Genomic DNA, 20,190 nt, shown 5'->3' with positions numbered 1-20,190 from the left:
GACAGTCCCAGAAATATTTTTCCTTTTTGTTTTTCTCCACTTTCCATCAACTGCCAAGTCCAGCTACACCTAAGACACACATGCCCTCCCCTCCCATCCCCACCGACATGTCCTGGTTCCAGCCCTCACCGTCTCCTGCCTACATTGTTAGCCAGTCCATCTGTATTTGAACTTCAGCAAGGAATCAAGGCATTTTAATTCTGAGACTGTCTTTTTACTAAAATAAATTCTGTCTGCCTATAAGTACCTTCTATTCATGGGTCATTTTTAATTTTTCAATTACAGTAGACATATAATATTGTATTCGTTTCAGGTATACATAGCATAGTGAGTAGACTTTTATATAACTTTATGGACACCTCAATGAATCTAGTACCCACCTGACCCAACCGTATTTAGTTATTACAATATTATTGACTGGATTCCCTATGCTGTTCCTTGAGATTCCTGTGAATATTTTTATAACCGCCACTTTGTACTTCTTAACCCCTTCAGAGAAAGACAAACACCACTTATAAGTGGGATCTAAAAAACAAAATAAATAACAAACAAAACAGAAATGGCCTCATAGATGCAGAGAACAAATGGATAGTTGCCAGATGGGAGAAGAGTTGGGGGGCTGGGTGAATAAAGGCTGTCTTACCCAGGAGGGGCTTGTGTGGCTCTGTTAGCCTTCCTTGCCTGTCCTCAACCTTCTAACCACTCCTGTCCTTTGTGGTAGGTCCCTTCATCTGGGCTGCAAGGGCTCCCTCCCATTGACCCACCAGATGTCACCCAGATCTACCCGGTTCCCGCCAGCATTCGGCCAGTGCTGAGTAAATACCGAGTGGAGGTATGGCGCCGGGAAGGACTGAGTTGGTCTTTGGGAATAAAGCGCAGTGGTGCATTGTTGCATACAATGGTACATTGTATGAAGGGAACTGCGGGGTGGGAAGGAGACGTAGTTGATCCAATGGGGCCCCTGAGTTACTGCACAGTCCTTTCCCGGAAGAACTAGTGTAGTTCTCAGGCAGCCCGTGGACGTTTGCGCTGGCTCCGCCCTGGGTCTTTGAGTGACAGCTCTGCTGGTCTTCTCCTCAGGTTCTCTTCTGGGGAGTCCGAGAAATGAAGAAGGTGCAGCTGCTCTCGGTGGATCGTCCTCAGGTCCTCATCGAGTGCGGGGGACGGGGCGTCAAGTCCTGTGTGATCCAGAGCTACAAGAACAACCCCAACTTCAGCGTCCAGGCAGATGCTTTCGAAGTGGTGCGGGCATCTCGCTTTCCCACCTCTGCTCATGCCCTTCATCCCCACAGATCGACTCGGCTTGGGGAGATGTGTTGGAGCTTGGGGTGCCCACTACCTACCACCAGGAATAACAGTCTGACTTCGTGAAAAGCCAGGAGTTCAGAACGAGATAAAATAGACTTTGGTTGTTGTTTTGTTTTGCTTTGAAAGGTTCCAGGTTAGATGACACAGTAAATCTAATCAGGTTAACTAACAGGGAAGCCCCAGTTCATCAACATTAGCATCACCTGGGACCTTTGAGAAATGCACATTCTCCGGCCCCACACCTCATGAATCCGACCCTGTTGGGGGGCTGGGGCCCAGAAAGCTCTGGCTTAATGAGCCCTTCGATACACACTAAAGTTGAAAACCACGGGCTGAGAAGATACCCTCACCTAGCTCATTTTAACGGTTAGGTTGTTTTTTTTTTTTTTTTTTTTTAATTATCTGGGCATGAAATAGCAGTAGTGTACATATGAATTTATGCTTCTAAACTGATTTTTGGTTTTGGTATCTGTGCTTCTGTTTCAATATTTTAACATAGTTTTTGTGCTCCAGTTTGGAACTAATTGTGAAGGGTTTACTTTGTCTAACCCAGTCAGCACCAATGGGCACGTACACTAAGTCAGCCAAGTCTGGAATTAAAGAACCTGCATAGGGCGTGCAAACACTTCACACCCAGCTTTGTGGAGCTTTGGGGGGCACCGGGAGACGAGGGGGCAGGGCACTGGCCCCTCACCCTCAGCTCCATTTTGAATGGCTCCCTTTTACATTTCCGGCCTGAGTAATCATCCATCTGAGATGAGCATTAGTGGATGATAACAAAGTAAGACGCTTGACAACTACTGCCATTTGGAAGTGTGTGATTTTTGCAATAATAACTGGGGATTTGAACTGTTAGTGCCACCCTTCGCATTTTGGGGAATTACTCCTGGCTTGGGAAGGCTGTGCTCCAGACTTCCGGCGAGCTGCAGGGGTGGCCTGGAAGCACAGAACGACGAGGCAGGGATAGCAGGGGGAAGGGTGTCCGGTGGACTTTGGCCCTGCCCCTAGACAGGGCAGCAGGGCATCGGCAGCCAGGCTCTGCCCAGGCCGTGCCCCGACTCCACCCCAGCCTCTCCCTGCAGGAGCTGCCTGAGAACGAGCTGCTGCACCCGCCCCTGAGCATCTGCGCGGTGGACTGGAGAGCTTTTGGGAGGAGCACCCTGGTGGGCACCTTCACCATCAACTGCTTGAAGCAGTTCTTGTGTAAATCCAGGGAGCCCCTGGCCCTCACCTCACAGGCGGACGGAATCCAAGCCGGGCAAGGTAGGGAGCTCCTCGTGGCTTCTGGGCTGCGGACTACAAAGCCGTGTGCCTGCTAAGGGCCCCGCACAGGGACGCCCCGCAGTCAGCTGGGTCTTCCTGAAGACATGCTCCTTAAGTCCTGCCTCTTCTTCAGTTGCCATGTTCTTCCTTGAAGAATGCCAGCAGGGTCAACTCGTCTGAGAAGCCTCCCTTGCACATTTTCCAAGCTGCCTCCGGCCTCCACTTCCTAACATTTTTCTTTGCTTGATGCTATTTTAATTTGTTCCGTGTTTGATCTCAGGTTCGCAGAGTTGAGTTAATTGCATTTCCCAGCTGATGCTGTTCAAGTATCATTGGTCTGCTCAAAGCTTCTCATTATAACCACTGCTCCCCCTGCCTTGTTCCTTGTCCGTGGAGGGGACTTGTTCCAGTCCCCTCCCCACTGCGGCCCCCACACCCCCAATTCTTGTAAAGTGTAAATCCGTTTCATTCTCGCGGATGAAATGGCACTGAACCCTTCCTTTGGTTTCCCGCTGTTCTCGCTCAAAGCTATGCTTTAAGATCTGTCCACACTGCTGTGTGTTTATCACTTGTTACCAGTGCCTGCAACATCTGCCCCCTTTGCTCCTCCTTTCCCCTCATTCTAGAGCCCTGGGCCCCCTCAGCTCCCCACTTCCACAGACAATGCTGTGACAAATGACCCCCGTTCATTAAAATCACTCTGAAGATCAAGAATAAGGACGACCATTTATTGATTACCTGTTATGCACCAAAATGCCTTACATCCCGATCTCATTTATGACCCCCACTGACATGGACATTTTCACTGTCATTTTATAAACAAGGAAAACGGGGTTCAGAGATATTAGGAGCTCACGATATTCGCCTCCAGACCTGTCCTATTCCCGGTGTCGGGCCCCTGAGATGACCTCCCTGTACTGTTTGCCTGACCTGAGGCTCTTTAATTTTGCTTGTTTCAGATGCACTAACAGCTGCTGAGCCCTCTGGGCCCCTCAGCTCCTCCCAGGAGCCCCCAACAGATCACATCTACGTGGATGTTGAGCCGCCGCCCACGGTGGTGCCCGACCCTGCCCAGGCTCAGCAGGCTGGCCTGGTGGACGTCCCTGACTCCTCCCCCATGCTGGAGCCTGAACGCGCACCTGCAGCCCAGGAGCAACCAAAGGAGGGGAAGGCGAAGGTCAGCATATAATCCTCTTCCTATTTAGAAGGCGCACTGGAGTTTGTACTCGGGGCTCTGGGTGCCGATCCTCCCGCCTACTAGCTGTGCAGCCATGGGCAAGCAGCCTTAGGGTTCTGAGCATCAGCTTCCTCGTCTGTAAAACGGGGATACTGTCCCCACTTTGCAGCACTGAATCAGGTAAGTTGATGTGTATGAAATCAAAGTGCTAGCCAAATGGCACAGTAATATTTAATTGAACAGAAACTTTTCTCAGTTTATTAGCTTGGAAAGACAATGGTTTCTGCACCTCGGCCTCATACACAGATATTTAGAACCTACTCTGTACAAAGTCATGTGGAACAAAAAAGATATGTCTCTGGATTCTAAGGAGCGGTGAGACTTCTCATTCCCAGTTAACTGAGATTCTGGGAGGGAGATGGACACGTATATAAAGAACCGTAAGCCAAGGATGTGACCTATCTCTTTTGGGTCATAAATTTAAATTACAGTATCCTGGTGCGTCAATTGACTTGAAGGATAAGGCAGTTTGAAGGAAGTCCTAAGAGATCACTTGCCCAGCAAACGGTAAAGGCTGAAATAAGAAGCAGAGTAACATGGATGAGTGGAGGTTTGCTCAGGCTGTTCCCAACTCCTCCAGGCTCAGTGTGACCATCTAGGACACCTTGAAGGGCCCCCTTCCTCCCGCCAGCATCGCACCTGCCACTTTATGTTAGAATGCTTAGTTTAAGTGTTTGTTGTTGCCACCTTAAAACTGTGACCTCACTAGGTCAAATGTAGCTTTTTAAACATCTCTGTATTCACTGCATTTGATAGTGTGCTTGGCACATTGTAGGAACGGACTCAAAAGATGTCTGAGAGGGGGAACGGATGCTGGGTACAGGATACGTTTTGCATAGATAGCCTCCTCCAACGGGACAGCTGTCTTCTCCAACAAATACAGCCTTTGTGCCAAACATCTATCACTCTCCTACCTCCATCACGTAGGTTGTAGATGTCATTTATTTGTGCCCATTCAATTAGGAATGATGCTAAAGGAGAATTGCTTAATGACTTATAACCAGGTCCGTTTGAAGCTAATGCCCTGTCTACTACACCACATTGTATCATAAGCCTGTCTCTCCCGCTGAACTCGAAGCTTCCCAAATGTGGGGATTGTGTCTGATTCCCCTTACATCCCCAAAGTCAAGCACAGTATCTCACATCCATTCAATAAAAGTCTGCTGAATAAGTTAACAAACAGATTATTAAACTTTCACCTATAGAAATGGTATGGAAAGCTGTAACCACAAAGCCTGCCGACACCTCCACCTGCCTCCCAGAATACACCTGTGTGCTTTTCAGGAAGCCAGCCGGCCACCAGCAGATCCCTGCAGATCCATGGGCCTAACTAACAATCCGTTCTCATCTTCTGCCAGGATACCAGGAAACCTTCCCGGAGGTCTACCAAAAGGAAGAAGAGGACCATAGCGGATGAATCAGCTGAAAATGTCATTGACTGGTGGTCTAAATACTATGCCTCCCTGAAGAAGGCACAGAAGGTAGGGACTCCCCTGGCTGTGACAATTGAGGGACTCGATAAGAAAGTTGTCTCTGCCACCACTCTCCCAATCCCAAACTATCGCTCTTAAATTCCACCATAGGTAGGCCCTACTCAGGTGTGATTCTGTTAACTGCAGAAGGGTTCAAAGCCTGGCAGGACCAGGGATCCAGAATTGCTAACTCCCCAGCCTCTGGCTAGAGCTTCCCTAGGACACCAGGTCTGTTATAAATGCTGGAAGGATGCTCAGTCCAGCAGCCAGACTCAGGGAGGTCCAGCTTGTAAAACTTGGGTCTCTGGACGGGTGGGCATCAGCGATGGGGGTTTCGGGTACACCTGGAGATACCCACCTGGAAGAGCTCCAGGTCTCTGGCAGGATTCTAATGTAAATTCATATGGGAAACTATCAGAGTAAAGGCAGAGGCCTTGGCATTAGCAAGAAATCAGCACGTTGCTGGAGCAGGGCCTCGGGCACATGGAACCAGAAGGGGATCCAGGAACAGAGCTGGAGAACCAGTGGGGAGTGGGTCTGGAGAGTCAGCCGAAGCTCTGTGGCTGAGTTTGGCAAGAAGCTCATCCCAGAGTAAGAAAGGGCAAAAAAATTAGTCAGAAACCACCATACATAATTGAGTAGAAAGTCTTCTGATTCTTGAGTTTGGAGAGATGATAGTTTCTTCATCTGGGACCATCCATGAAGATTGATAGGTAGATAAACAAACCAAATGTTAGTTCTCGCCCCCAACCTCCCTCCTTTTGTTGCAATGGACACACCCATTTCTGGGGAGTGTGCAGCCCTTTCCCCTTTCTCTGTTAACCTGTCCCACCCCTGGGACCAGCCCAACAACCCAACGTGCCAGCAGGTAACACTGCTGGCTGCAGACCAAGGTGATCAGTTGGAGAGGGTGCTCCAGGGAGGTGCAAAGATAGTGGGGAGAGGGGCTGTTTTCTCAGTGGCCGAGAGAAGGCTGCACACAGGGGACAAGGGAGTCCTCAGCTTGGTGGCACTTTTCTTGGATGTGTGGTTACCTTTTGTTCAGGGCAGGGCATCACACTGCCCCGAGGTCTCAGGTCTTTACAGTGAGGCTTCATTTGGGGGCCACCTTAGGGACCGTTTGAATACTCTTTTAAAATGGCACCTCTGAGAACACAGAAGGCTGAGATCATTGGATTTGAACTCTTGGCAGTCAGGGTTAATAAATGAGGCATGACAAGGTGGATAATCTTGTCTCTGTCTTTTCTCAAAGGAAAAGGAGAGAAACCGCAAAGAGAAAAAAGACAATACAGGTAAGTAGCTGTTCTGGGGATATTCGGACATGGAATAAGGCCAATTGAGTGAAGAATTATGAAGTGGAAGCCAGGGAGGCATGTTAGGGTTGTACTCCCTCATTTCCCAAGTGAGGAGACCATCTCAGGAAGGTGAAAGCACTTTATATAGGTCGTGGAGCTGATGTGAGCTGGACTGGGACCAGATGCCAGGTCTCCTGAATCTAGTTCAGTGCTGAAATCAACCCTTTGGCTCATGTCCCTACGTTGACCGTCTTAATGTGGACACAGCAGAGTAAAAATAGAAGTGAGCTGGGATGACGGGCCAAAACCAGCACGATAAACTCTAGTAGAGGTGACCTGGATTTAGCTTCCAAAACTCAGTTTACAAGGATTGGATGGATCTGGTTTGGCAGAAATCAAATGAAAGAGACCTGAGATTAGACCGCAAATTTGATTTGAGCCAACAGAAGGTCTTGGCCTGAAAACAGCAGTAACACCAAGTGGCCAGTGCTGATTCAGGTGACACTGATGGAAGTAAGAAAACCAGAGCCAGGCTCAGTCCCTCAGACCACGCCTAATTAGCATACTTCATCCTAAGCCCATCTCATGACATAAGCAGCACTGTCTTCATTTTGCAGATGGCGACACAGAGGCACAAAGAGGTTGAGTAACTTGCCCAAGTTTACACACCTAGAAAATAGCAGAGCTACCAGATTATCTCAAGCAGTTTATTGCTAGAGCCTGCTCCTAAAAATTCACCGAATAGTCTCTCTAACGACAGTCCTGACTGTGCAAGACCCTTTAATAGTTGAGCCTCAGGTTATTAAACTAGACAAATCTCAAGTTCCTAAGGAGACCTGAGAGGGAATGTGACTTGAAGCTTTGGAGTCAGCCCATCCTGGGGTCCTGTTCTTTGCTGGTTGGATGATTTCCCCACCTCCCTCTGTGCCTCATTTAAGGAATCCTTACATATACCAGGACAGGCCAGCACACCATCTGGCTCCAGGATATCTGTTGACGTTGTGTCCCTACGTGAGCGGCATCTCCCCTGGTTCTGTAGCGCACAGACTACATATAGCCATCTACAGCAAAACGTTACTAGTTCTTTTTGAAAAGAAACATCATGACACATGCCAGAGCAAAAAGGGAAAGAGGGAGCTTGACTTGGTTTCATCTCATCTCAACAGCGTGAGGAGTCTAACACTTTACGCTAAATGTCCACAGAGACAAATCCCGATGAGGTCGTGGTGAATATAGAAGAGAGCCCGAAGAAGAAGAAGGACAAAATACTCAAGAAGAAACTCAAGGAAGATGAAATCCCCAACCTGGCCGTCATGAAGGTCTGTGGACCAGCCCTTGCTGCTGCGGACGGGGTGGGAAGCCCAGGAGGGGCTTCTGTTGGTGCTTCAGTCGAATCCTAGTAACGCCTTTGTCTGAATAACTTACTTTGTCTTTATTATAATCATTGATGCAGAGAGATAAGGGTTAACAAGCACGACAGTCAAGACAATGGAGCTTGCTAATTTTCTGCTTTCTACATCCTCATGGTATTAAAAATGGGCATAATGACATTGGTTAGTCTGGATCCAGCCAGGTAATTAACAGTGTATGAGTCCCCATTGTTGGCTCACCTCTTGGAACTTGACATCATCATGTAGATGTGTGCACACTCAAAATAGCAGGAATTTTATTTTATTTTATTTTATTTAGAAAATTAAATTTGACAGGGTGACATGGATCAGTAAGAGTATAGGAGGTCCTTGGGTTACAACAGTCTTGACATACAATGTTTCAAATTTATGATGCTCACTCCCATAAAAACTTTTAAAAATTGAGCCATGAGTGTTTTTGGCTAATGCCGTTAGCATTGTACTTATGGACTACATGGGTGAACTAGTTTGGTTGCGCACGGTGGAAGAACACGCAGTAACGCAGCGTATGAGTGAGGGAGTGGCGTCCCTTAGTACGCCTACCTACCTCATTTTGGACTGTTAAAAGTGCAAGGGTTCCATTTGTGTTAGGCTAGGGTGTGTTTTGACTTACACCAAAATTCAGGTTTCGTCTCTGTTGTAGGAACGGAACTATGTTGTAACCCCAAGACCCCCTGTACATAGGTTTCAGGTGAACATTTCTATAGCATTTGAACTCTTGATTATGTTGTGTACCCATCACCCAAAGTCAAATCAGTTTCCGGTACTGTATTTGTCCTTCTTTTTTTTTTTCTGAAGCTGGAAACGGGGAGAGACAGTCAGACAGACTCCCGCATGCGCCCAACCGGGATCCACCTGGCACGCCCACCAGGGGCGATGCTCTGCCCACCAGGGGGCGATGCTCTGCCCCTCTGGAGCGTCGCTCTGCCGCGACCAGAGCAACTCTAGCGCCTGGGGCAGAGGCCAAAGAGCCATCCCCAGCGCCCGGGCCATCTTTGCTCCAATGGAGCCTTGGCTGCGGGAGGGGAATAGAGAGACAGAGAGGAAGGAGGGGGGGTGGAGAAGCAAATGGGCGCTTCTCCTATGTGCCCTGGCCGGGAATCGAACCCGGGTCCCCCGCACGCCAGGCCGACGCTCTACCGCTGAGCCAACCGGTCAGGGCTTTATTTGTCCTTCTTTACTCCCTTCCTGCCACCCACTTCCCTATATCCCCTCCCCCAGTAACTTCATTTTTATCTATTGTATGTCCATGAGTCTCAGTTTTATATCCCACCTATGTGCGAAATCATACAGTTCTTAATAGCAGGAATTTTAACTCTTAAATCAATTTTGCCAGATCAATTTTAACATTAGCCAGAAACTACTAGGTAGAGGCATATTGATAGATATGAAAACTGTGAGTATGAAAATTATGTATCTAGATAACAAATTTAGAAAAGTGATTTTGATAGAAAATTTGAATAAGTGGTTTATTTATATTGCCTTACCAAAAACTCAATTTAATTTTGCATTTCTGAAATGTAAATATATATAATTTCCCAATTGGAAAACTCATGTTTATATGCATTATAATAAAAATAAATATTTTATCATTTTATATGTGTTAAGAATTTGATGCTTAATAAATTTGATTTATGTCTTCAAAATATGAGTCTATATCCAAAAACCAATGACATCAATAGCTATTCAAAAAGTATTTCATATTTGTTCTTTTATATTATATTTAAATTTTTTAGTTTAGCTCTACTTCTTGGAATTTCAAAGTTTATCAAAAAGGTTTTATAAATTTTAGAGGGATAGTTTGATCTAGGAATGCTGAGTCAACCATATTCCTTATTTTGCTAAAGATAAATTAACAGCGGCCTCTACCTTTTTCCAAGGTGTGGGTATCAAGTCTTGCTTTGGAGAATGTGGGCATTTCCCATTAAATCAATCCTGGGCCTCCCTCCCCTTGTCTGAGCACACTCTTCTTCCTTCTCCCTCAAGATATATGATGGCGACCTCGAGAGTGAATTCAACAATTTTGAAGACTGGGTGAAAACCTTCGAGCTCTTCAGAGGCAAGTCTATGGAGGACGACCATGGCCTTGATGGAGACCGAGTCATAGGGAAGTTTAAGGCAAGTTCCAGAGTTAAGCTTTTTATTTGGTTCTCCTGTCCATAAATACCAGATATGACTCAATTCTATTAATGGGGTTATGATGCGAGATGTGTATAAGGAAAACCCTACATCTTTATACAAGACTCTGCTTAGAACCTCACAAGACCCAGCCCCAGTCTTTTGAGATCTTTGGTTCATGGCCAGTCAGGTGGGTTGGAACTCAGTCTAGTGCAGCAATTTTCAACCAGTGTGCCACGAGAATTGTTTAAACATACACTGTCTGACTATTTAGTCAGGGGCACTGACCTCTTTTCACTTAGATTGTCAAATAAATAAATGGCAACCGCCAACATAAGAATAGCTGTCTGGTGTGACTTGATCAGAATTATACCTATTTTTATACTTTTTTGGTGTGCCACAGAATTTTAGTAGTCATTCACATGTGCCATGAGATGAAAAAGGTTGAAAATTGCTGGTCTGGTGGGATATAAAGAGAGAGAGAGTTGTGACCTGAAAGAATCACTGAATTTTACTTTGCTCTTCCCACCCCTATCAAATGTCTAAGTTCTGCAAACCTACCAGGTGGTTGATTAAACTAAGCAAACAACATACACCCTTCATCTGGCAGAGTTACGGCGTCAGCATCACAAAGCAGTAACGGACACTAGAACGTGCTGCATGCCGGGCCCTTTCTGGGCAGCGCTGTGTGTTGTGTGCTGGAAACAGCATGGGTGCTGCAGTGTGCCAATGCGGGTTTGATCCTGGTTATGATACTGACTATTGATAGCTTCGTGATCTTGAGCAGCACTGAGCCTGGGTTACAGCATGTGAACATCTCAATACTGCAGTTGAGGAAGAACGAGCTGACAGGAGAAAGCATTAGCTCGGTACCCACCCGTCAAAGGCACTTGGTGTTTCACCTGACGCTCCTATTCATGGTCCTCACATAACAGCCCTGTGGGGAGGTGGTACCGTGCCGACACTGATTCATTAATGTACATGAAGAAGCTCAGGTGTCAATAGGTTACGTGAATCTCCAGAGGACCCCGGAGGCCAAGGAAAGTGCCAGCCCAGGTCCTGTCGGGCCCCGGTTGTGCTCATTTATGCTCTCTGTGGGTTTTGGGGGGGAGGCATACGACATCTCCTTTCAACGGTCCTCCCTTTGCGGTTCCAGGGTTCTTTCTGCATTTACAAAAGCCCCGAGGACTCCAGCACTGAGGACAGCGGGCAGCTGAGAATCCAGCAGGGGATTCCGCCCAACCACCCCGTCAAAGTCCTGATCCGGGTGTACATTGTGGCGGTGAGCTAGCCTCGTTCACTCTGACGGGCTGTCCTAGTCTGCTGGGGCTGCCGCAGCAAAACGCTACCGACCGGGTAGCTTACATCACAGACATTTAGTTTCTCACAGTTCTGGAGGCTGGGAGTCCGTGATCAAGGTGCCACCAGGGTTGGTTTCTGGGGACGCCTCTCTCCCTGGCTGGTAGATGGCCACCTTCTGGTTGTATCCCCACATGGCTTTTCTTCTGTGTGCACACCAGACAGAGAGAGAGAGAGAGAGAGAGAGAGAGAGAGAAGGGGGGGAGTCTGGTGCCACTTCCTCTTCTTAAAAGGCCACTAATCTAAATGGATTGGGGCACCACCCTTAAGACTCCTTTAAGCTTAATTACCTCCCTAAATGCCCTATCTCCAAATACAGCCACGTAGGGCTTCCACCTATGACTTTTGAGAGGCCACAGTTCAGTCCATAGTGAAGTTTGGTTGGTAACTTGGACACTTACTGGCTGGCTCCCAGGCTTCATTTGTGTGGCTTTATTTTCTCTCTGGCTTTGCTTGCTACCTGGGAAGGAAACCAACCAGGCCGGAAACAGGAAGCTCACAGGCAAGAGTGTTAAAAAGACAAATAGGGCAGCTGCCACTGTGAAATCCGCCCCCCACACCCCCAGGACTACACCTCTGCACTGTGGCAGTCAGAAATTTCATTTTGAATGTATTTCCAAGAAAAATATTGTCTGCCCTAGGCTTCCTACTTTCTAAATATGCAAGCACTAAACTTTAAATGTGAAACTTTGGGAGCTGATTGCCAGGAAGCTCGGGGCCAAATCTAATTCTCAATCAAAAGCAATTGTCTGCTGAACCTTTATGATTCATGTATATATTTTCATCTCCTGAACTTGGAGTAGATTTTAATAATCTTATTTGACTGCGGTAGTCTTATGTTAACTCTTTGCCTGCATTGCCTGTATCCTTTTAAAAACAAACAAACATAACTGCCGCATAGAACAAAAAGAATTCTTCTTTAGTGCTAAGGGAGAACTAAATGTTCCCCTTCCCATCATGCCATTCTCATGTTTCCTTCATCATCATTGCCGTGACCACCACGTGTCAGGCCTTATAATCACTAGGGATGTTGAGATTAGAAGAATTTGTAAAGACTCCCTGGCAATGCTGGGTAGTCTATTCTAAACACCCACTCACAAGATAGTTTAAACTAACTTTCTCTAAATGTGTTCAGGAGATCACTCGTGTCTTGGTAGATATGATGTATATGCATTTCTTAAAACAGATCATGGATACAAATAAGTTTGAAAAGGACACATGTAATGTTTTTCCCTTCACCAACCCCTGAGGTTCACTAAGCTCGTTATTAGCACATTCAAGGTTCTGCAACTCCCAGAAGCAAAGAAAGCGATTTAACTGTTGAATCTTTAACAGCAGTTTCTGAACTTACTGCCCCAGACCTTTTCTCCCTCTACGGAAAACCCTGCAGAACTATGGTTCTATAGGACAGAGTCTGGGGAAGCCAGAAATAGAGGGGATGAGCAGTATAAGGGAAGAGAGAGAGAGTTTGGGGGCTACAGAGATTGGGGAAGGATCATTACTTAGTCATTCATTCAGCAAACATCGGCAGCACATTTTTACGTGTCTGGTACTGTTAAGATCAAGGCCAAGGACTCCGATCCGGTTCCTGCTGAGAAAGCAGCACGGAGCAGAGAGGCCTTGGGCTGGAATGTGAGGACAAGCAGGACTTGGACCAATGAAGAGTCAGGGGGTGGTGGCCCTGGGCTGCAGGGGGGAGGATAAATTCACTGCCATAATGGATGGTGCATGCTTTTCATCGACATTTCTAGACATTTCTAGTAATAGTGATTGTGTGGGTTGCTCTCTCACGCTAAGATTTAATCAACTCACTACATAATAGCTTAATTTTAAAGTCTTTTCATTTAATAAAACACTAACAAAGAAAAAATATTATAACTACTTAAAAGTTACATAAAGAAAGAAAAGAAAAAGCTCCCCACCTTTGCAAATGCACCCCCAGAAATAACTTACTTTTTTATGTATATGCAAATAAATCTGTATCTATACTGCTCACAAAAATTAGGGGATATTTCAAAATGAATGTGAAGCAATAAAATATATCCTAATTTTTTGTGAGCAATATATTTCCACTTGTCTACAACAATTCCACCTAGGTATTTAAGAGTCCAGCTTGATAACATTATATAGTGATCGCCTATTTTCTTTTTCTAGTTAGTCATATAACTTGGACATTTCCCCAAATCAGTACATACAGGTCTTTGTTCTTCTTAGTAACCACCTCAGGTTTTCCTGAATTCATGTTAGCATTCCTTTATTCATCCATTCAGCAAATAGTAAGAAGACGGTGTTCAAGGTCCCGGAGATAATAGAGTGAACAAGACAGATTGTACCTTTGCTCTCTTGGATATTACATACTAGCTGGACATGGTGGTGGATTAAGAAGGTATTAACATAAACAAAGGAACAGATAAGTCAGATGAATGTCAGAGAGCACTGCTCTGTGGATGATTAAAATTGGGCGAGGTGAGACAGTAAATGGGGAAGGAACTATTTTGGATTAAGTTTCCCCTTCAGTCACTGATATATAGGTTGTTTACAAATGTGGCTATTCAGCAACACTCTAGTAGACATCCTTGAAAATACAGCTCGGTGTGCTTATGCTGACCCAGCTGTAGGACCAAGTCCGGAGTGTGGGATTGTTTCTCCCTCAGCTCTCATCTCGACAGAGCTTCCCCATTTGTTCAGGGTCATTTTTCGCCGGCCCCCTACCCCAGCCTTCTCTTAGAAAGGGTTTGCGTGTGATGGTTTAATGCCCAGCGCGTCCGTCTGGGGATCAGACTTCACTCTGAGAAACAGATCACTACCCAACCAGCCAGCGCTAAATGTAAGACTGACGGGGTCATGGACTCAGAGCCCGTTCCTTCTGGGAGGAGTCTTTGGGGGTCCACCCCATGATTTTACAGACAGATCTCAGACCACTTAGAACCAGAACTGGAGTTTGAATTCATGCCTTTTGCCTCCTGGTCCAGGGTACTCCTCATGACTCCCTGCCAAGCACTGCTTTTTACTAGGGAGACGACCCTGGGGTGTTGAACTTTGGCCAAGCTGATAACTCTTCTTTTAACAGCAAAACAGAGAGGCTGAAACAGCGGTTTTTAACCTTGGCTGTGTGCTAGAGTCACTTAGGGATCTTCTAAAAATCCCAAAGCCCAGGGTCAACTAAATTGGAATGTCTGGGGATGGAACTTGGGCATATTTTTTAAAAACTCCCAGGAGGCCCCGTGTGCAGCCAGGGCTGAGAACCACCAGACCAAGGGGATTTCCTTTCTCCTCCCCAGGCATTTAATCTCAGCCCTGCTGATCCCGACGGCAAATCGGACCCCTACATTGTGCTCAAGCTTGGCAAAACGGAAATCAAAGACCGCGACAAATACATCCCCAAGCAGCTGAACCCAGTGTTTGGAAGGTCAGTGGCTATCTGGGGGGCATTGCATTGTCCTCTCTGCATTTGCTTCTGTGTGTCTGGGAGTGAAGGACTGCTGTGTACACGAGTATGCATCGAGTAAACGGTGGCGGGAGGCTCAATGCTGACTCCTGCTTGTGATCGCAGCCAACCAGCCGACCAAACCTGACCTTCGTTGGAGAAAGGCCAAATTCTTCCCTCGGTCCCTTCAGGGACAAGGTGGTGCACGGTGATCTTCATGCCTGTGGTTTTCCTAGATCTTAATCTTGCCTAGATTCAGCCTCCTGCATTTTTACAAACAAGGCAACCAAGACCCAGAGAGGTTAGAAACTTATTCAGGCTCACACAGCGCATGAGTGGAGGAGACAGGCCAGAACTTTGGTCTTGTCTCCGACCAAAGGGATTTTTTCATCATATCGTTTTTGCAGCTATTTTGAGGTGACCCCTGAACTGTACCCTGGCTTGTACTCTGTTTTCTTGCTAAGTGTTTTACAAAGCATTGCATTTCTGCATGTCTAGGTGAAGCAGGCATCCCCAGGTCGCAGAAACCCTACCACCCCCACTGTCTTTTACCAGGGTGTCATACCTTCATGTTCCCTGCTTGAGCTATGCACTGACGGATGTTAACTTTTGAGCCAAGCACATGTGGGTTTCCTTCTGCCACATGCAGGCTGTGAAACTTTATGCAAGTGGCTTAACCTCTCTGATCCTAGTTTTCCTCATCTGTAAAGTAACGACAGTGACCCTGGACTCTCAGGTGCTTTAGAAGATTACATATGTAGCACCTCACCCATTGTCTATGCTAGCCCATAGAAGATACTCCTAACACATTAGCTTTCTCTCTCTCTCTCTCTCTCCCTTAATAATCATTTTAGCAATGGATACATGGTGACTGTATTTCATTGCTTTTTTCCCCCAAGTAATAAGGAGCGTGGGCTGAAATCTCCATCAGCCTTATTTGAATTCATTTACATTTGTGGTCACCACCTCGGACCCTCTGACATTTGATCAGCACCAGACTCAGACTTTACTGCTCCTGAGGGAATGAAACAAATGATTTTGCCTGTTCAGTTTTATGAGAATGATTAAAATGATGACAGGGAAACGCGCCCTTGTCTCCCTGATCCTGAGGTGAGCTTTATCATTATCTGCTGTTTATATAATGAGCACTTCATTTGCCAAGTGCTTTGTAGTCACTTTTTATTAGCTACTCTCATCACAGAGCTCTGAATTACACTGGGTTTATTACCCGCACTTATGGCTATTGTGAACAGGAGAAAGGGATGATGGAATATTCTCTCCTGCCTTGGCATTGCAGAGACTCTCTTCCAGAAGCCCTCCATGTGTAGATGTTTTGTTGGATGGGTATTTAAGGGTTACTTGGGGATAAAAGTTGCTGCTCAATCTTGCAGTGTTTCAGCAGGGAGCGTGGCGGGCTGACCTCTGTCTGAAAATGCCACAGGCTCCACCCCAGCCCCTGGCACCTTGCCTGCTTTTCTTTATAGCCTCTGACATAAATTGACATGTTTATGTGTTTATTGGCTGTTTCCAGTCTCTCCCCTTGATGGTAAGCTCCACTTGAGCAGAGACTTGGTCTAGCCTGCTCAATGGCATGTTCACAGCACCTAAGGCACAGTATGGAACAGAGCACAGGCCCAAAAAGCATTTGTAGAATGAATGAGTGAATGAATGAATGGTAAATGGGTGAGTGCATGAACACATGGACGGATGAACCTCCATCAGTTTCCAGGGAGGTGGTACGTGCCTGCAGACTTCAGTGGTTCCTCATTTTCTTAATAACCACAGTGCCTAGCTCATAGTGCATGTGTAATAAATGTCAAATGAATAAACAAAAGAATAAATAACTGAACAAAGAAACAGTGGGACATTTTTGCTCTGAAGCTTAGAGGCCCTAAATGTTTCAACAAGGCTGTTTTTACCCAGTTCATGGTGCATTCTCTCAAACCACCATTGTATCTCGAGATTGTACCTCATTGACACACCAATTAGTAGAAGCCTAGTTTTTCCCTGGGTGACTAAAAGTCCAACCATGGACTTTCTTTTTTTTAATTTTTATTCAGTTATTTATTTTTGATTGATTTTAGAGAGACAGAGAGAGAGAGAGAGAGAGAGAGAGAAGCATTCATTTCTTGTTCCACTTAGTTGTGCATTCATTGGTTGCTTCCCTGTATGTGCCCTGGCCAGGAACTGAACCCTCAACCTCAGTGTCACAGGACGATACTCTAACCACTGAGCTAACTAGCCAGGACCTGGTGGGCAGTTTTTAGTAGCTCCTTTTTTTTTTTTTTTTTGTATTTTTCTGAAGTTGGAAACAGGGAGGCAGTCAAATGGACTCCTGCATGCACCTGACCGGGATCCACCCGGCATGCCCACCAGGGGACGATGCTCTGCCCATCTGGGGTGTTGCTCTGCTGCAATCAGAGCCATTCTAGCACCTGAGGCAGAGGCCATGGAGCCATTCTCAGCACCTGGGCCAACTTTGCTCTAATGGAGCCTTGGCTGCAGGAGGGGAAGAGAGAGACAGAGAGGAAGGAGAGGGGGAGAGGTGGAGAAGCAGATGGGTGCTTCTCCTGTGTGCCCTGGCTGGGAATCAAACCTGGGACTCCCGCACGCCAGGCCAACACTCTACCACTGAGCCAAGCAGCCAGGGTCCTAGTAGCTCTTTTTAATGACAACCCCACTGAAAATTCGGGAGCAGTTAATTCGTGAGTGAGCACAGCTTAGGGAGATGAAGGAGCAATTGAGTAGTGGGTCAGGGCTGCCAGGGGCAGTTAGCACTAGAGAAGTTCTTTCTCGGTGGCAGCAGCCATGTGACAATTAAGGTCAGAGACAGGCAGCTGGAGGCTTCCTTGTGAGATGCCTCCAGAATCAATTAGGTTCTGTTTAGAATCCAAAACTTAGAGCCCCAGGGAGGCAATATGGTGTCTTCGGGTGGAAGACACTAATTTCTTCCCATCCAGCCCTCCTGCTGGCCTGCTAGAGCCGCCTGTCAGGGACGGTCACTGGAGCTGTGGAACACCTCTGCTCTCTTCTCTCGGGGCACGCCCCTCTGCTCTCTTCTCTCCTCTTCTCTCGGGGCACGCCCCTCTGCTCTCTCCTCTCGGGGCACGCCCCTCTGCTCTCTCCTCTCGGGGCACGCCCCTCTGCTCTCTTCTCTCCTCTTCTCTCGGGGCACGCCCCTCTGCTCTCTTCTCTCCTCTTCTCTCGGGGCACGCCCCTCTGCTCTCTCCTCTCGGGGCACGCCCCTCTGCTCTCTCCTCTCGGGGCACGCCCCTCTGCTCTCTTCTCTCCTCTTCTCTCGGGGCACGCCCCTCTGCTCTCTCCTCTCGGGGCACGCCCCTCTGCTCTCTTCTCTCGGGGCACGCCCCTCTGCTCTCTTCTCTCGGGGCACGCCCCTCTGCTCTCTCCTCTCGGGGCACGCCCCTCTGCTCTCTTCTCTCGGGGCACGCCCCTCTGCTCTCTTCTCTCGGGGCACACCCCTCTGCTCTCTCCTCTCGGGGCACGCCCCTCTGCTCTCTTCTCTCGGGGGCACGTGATCGGCCCGGGCTGAGCTGTGACTGCAGTCTCTGCCACACTGGGGAGCGAGAGGCAGGGCTCCATGCTTCTGACCAGGCGGGCAGCAGCCCGGCCAGGCCCCTGGACATGCAGGGAAATAATGGGCCCTCACCCCCTCTTCCTCCCCGCCTCCTCTCTGTCCCGTGCCCCCAGGCCACCCCGCCTTGTCCCCGGGCAGCCAGAGTCAGAAACAGCGAGGGAAACATTGGTGTATCTTGATTTGGATTTTGGGGTAGTCATTTCCTATAATGCAGAGTGTCGTTCTTATCTTCTCTAATGCTCAGCCTCATGGATACTGCATTGTCACAGGAAGTGCAGCAGCACTGATGTTCCCTTGGACACCTTGCACTGGTGTGGCATCCTGGAAAGAGCCAGAAAACTGGCAGTCATATTAGCGAGGTCTGATTTAGGCTCCTGGCCAAGTCGTTGTGCTCTGAGATGTTCATTTCCATGTCTAGGATTTGAAAAGGTTGGATATGGTGGTCCTGAGCCCTGGCAGCTCAAGGACACATGGATTGCCCACCCTCTGCAGGTGAGGTGCAGGCTTCAGCATGCAGAGATGAGGAAGGCGGCTCCGCTCCCCGGGGCTCCCAGTCTCGTGGAGACAGCAGTCCAGTCCTGTAGTTCCGTGTCTGTATGAACTGTCCATCTCTGACGGGGCTTTCATTCCACAGAAACTCAGCTGGTATTCTTTGATGAAGCAGAAGTGGACGAGACAGGGAATGGCCATTCAGTGGGCACCAGTTAAATGCCTGAAAGTAAAATGTGTGCTTTCTAAAAACAACATTTATAACCACTATGATGTCTTCTAAAGAAGACATTTATCCCCATTCACACATAAGGAGGCTGAGAGGGATGAGGTAACTTTCCAAAGTTTTACAACCAGGAAGTTACTGATTCGAAACCAAGGTTGGAAATCAGTTTGAGACCAAAACCCAAGGTTTTTCCTCTCTATCTAGCTGTCATCCTACGTAAAGACAGCAATTGGTGGCCCACGAAAGAGGAGATTATGGGCCACTGAAAAGTGACAATAGAATTGCACATTGTTTTAGGCGAGCGTGTAGTGCATTCATATGCACTGCAGGCTAGCGAAATGCGAGGGTGGGCAACGTTCCCTAGTCGCCACATGTTGTTGACTCCTGAATCCTCTACTTGGACTGCAGGTCATTTGAGATCCAGGCCACGTTCCCAAAAGAGTCCCTGCTTTCCGTCCTGATCTACGACCATGACATGATTGGGACGGACGACCTCATTGGTGAGACCAGGATTGACCTGGAGAACCGCTTTTACAGCAAACATCGGGCCATCTGCGGCTTGCCGAGCCAGTACGAGATGTAAGTTTCTTTCTCCACAGAGACACTGTCGGTGTTCCGAGGCCGTGGCCTCAGGTGGTCCCTGCTCCCAGAGCGCCAGCCGAGGCTCAGCTGGAATACTCAGATGGGCTCCACGTCAGCAGGACTGGTTTGAGGAGGACGCTCACTGCACTGGAGGGTGGCTGGGTTTGGGTGGATTCTTCAGGAGTCAAGAGCTGAACTGTATGTGTTCACTCAGCCAGCTGCCCAATGGGGAGTCATGCTAGAGGAAGCCTCATTAACCCTTTGACTAGTACAAATGTTCATCATCCTCATGTCTCCTGACCAGCCAGAGTACGAGCATACACAAATTTTTATTTTAAAAACGTGTAAGGCAGCATTTTAAAAAGGCAAATGTATGTTCTTCTTGTTTCCATAAATTGGTTATCAAACAA

General features: G+C 47.5%; 1 protein-coding gene across 3 annotated transcripts in view; it reads left to right on the top strand.

Annotated features, from left to right (window-relative positions):
• The window catches only part of FER1L6 (fer-1 like family member 6), a 136,923-nt gene that overhangs the window by 95,418 nt on the left and 21,315 nt on the right, over window positions 1-20,190 (top strand). For all 3 annotated transcript variants that reach the window (XM_066265714.1, XM_066265715.1, XM_066265717.1), the window contains 11 exons: window positions 722-832; window positions 1,081-1,242; window positions 2,391-2,571; window positions 3,531-3,748; window positions 5,167-5,289; window positions 6,533-6,572; window positions 7,779-7,894; window positions 9,971-10,102; window positions 11,259-11,384; window positions 14,743-14,870; window positions 19,607-19,777. In XM_066265714.1, coding sequence (XP_066121811.1) covers window positions 722-832; window positions 1,081-1,242; window positions 2,391-2,571; window positions 3,531-3,748; window positions 5,167-5,289; window positions 6,533-6,572; window positions 7,779-7,894; window positions 9,971-10,102; window positions 11,259-11,384; window positions 14,743-14,870; window positions 19,607-19,777 — 1,508 coding nt within the window. The remainder of the gene's footprint in view (window positions 1-721; window positions 833-1,080; window positions 1,243-2,390; window positions 2,572-3,530; window positions 3,749-5,166; window positions 5,290-6,532; window positions 6,573-7,778; window positions 7,895-9,970; window positions 10,103-11,258; window positions 11,385-14,742; window positions 14,871-19,606; window positions 19,778-20,190) is intronic.

Source organism: Saccopteryx bilineata, chromosome 3 (genome assembly GCF_036850765.1).
Source record: "Saccopteryx bilineata isolate mSacBil1 chromosome 3, mSacBil1_pri_phased_curated, whole genome shotgun sequence".
Lineage (NCBI taxonomy): Eukaryota > Metazoa > Chordata > Mammalia > Chiroptera > Emballonuridae > Saccopteryx > Saccopteryx bilineata.
This window is presented reverse-complemented; position numbering and strand designations above follow the sequence as displayed.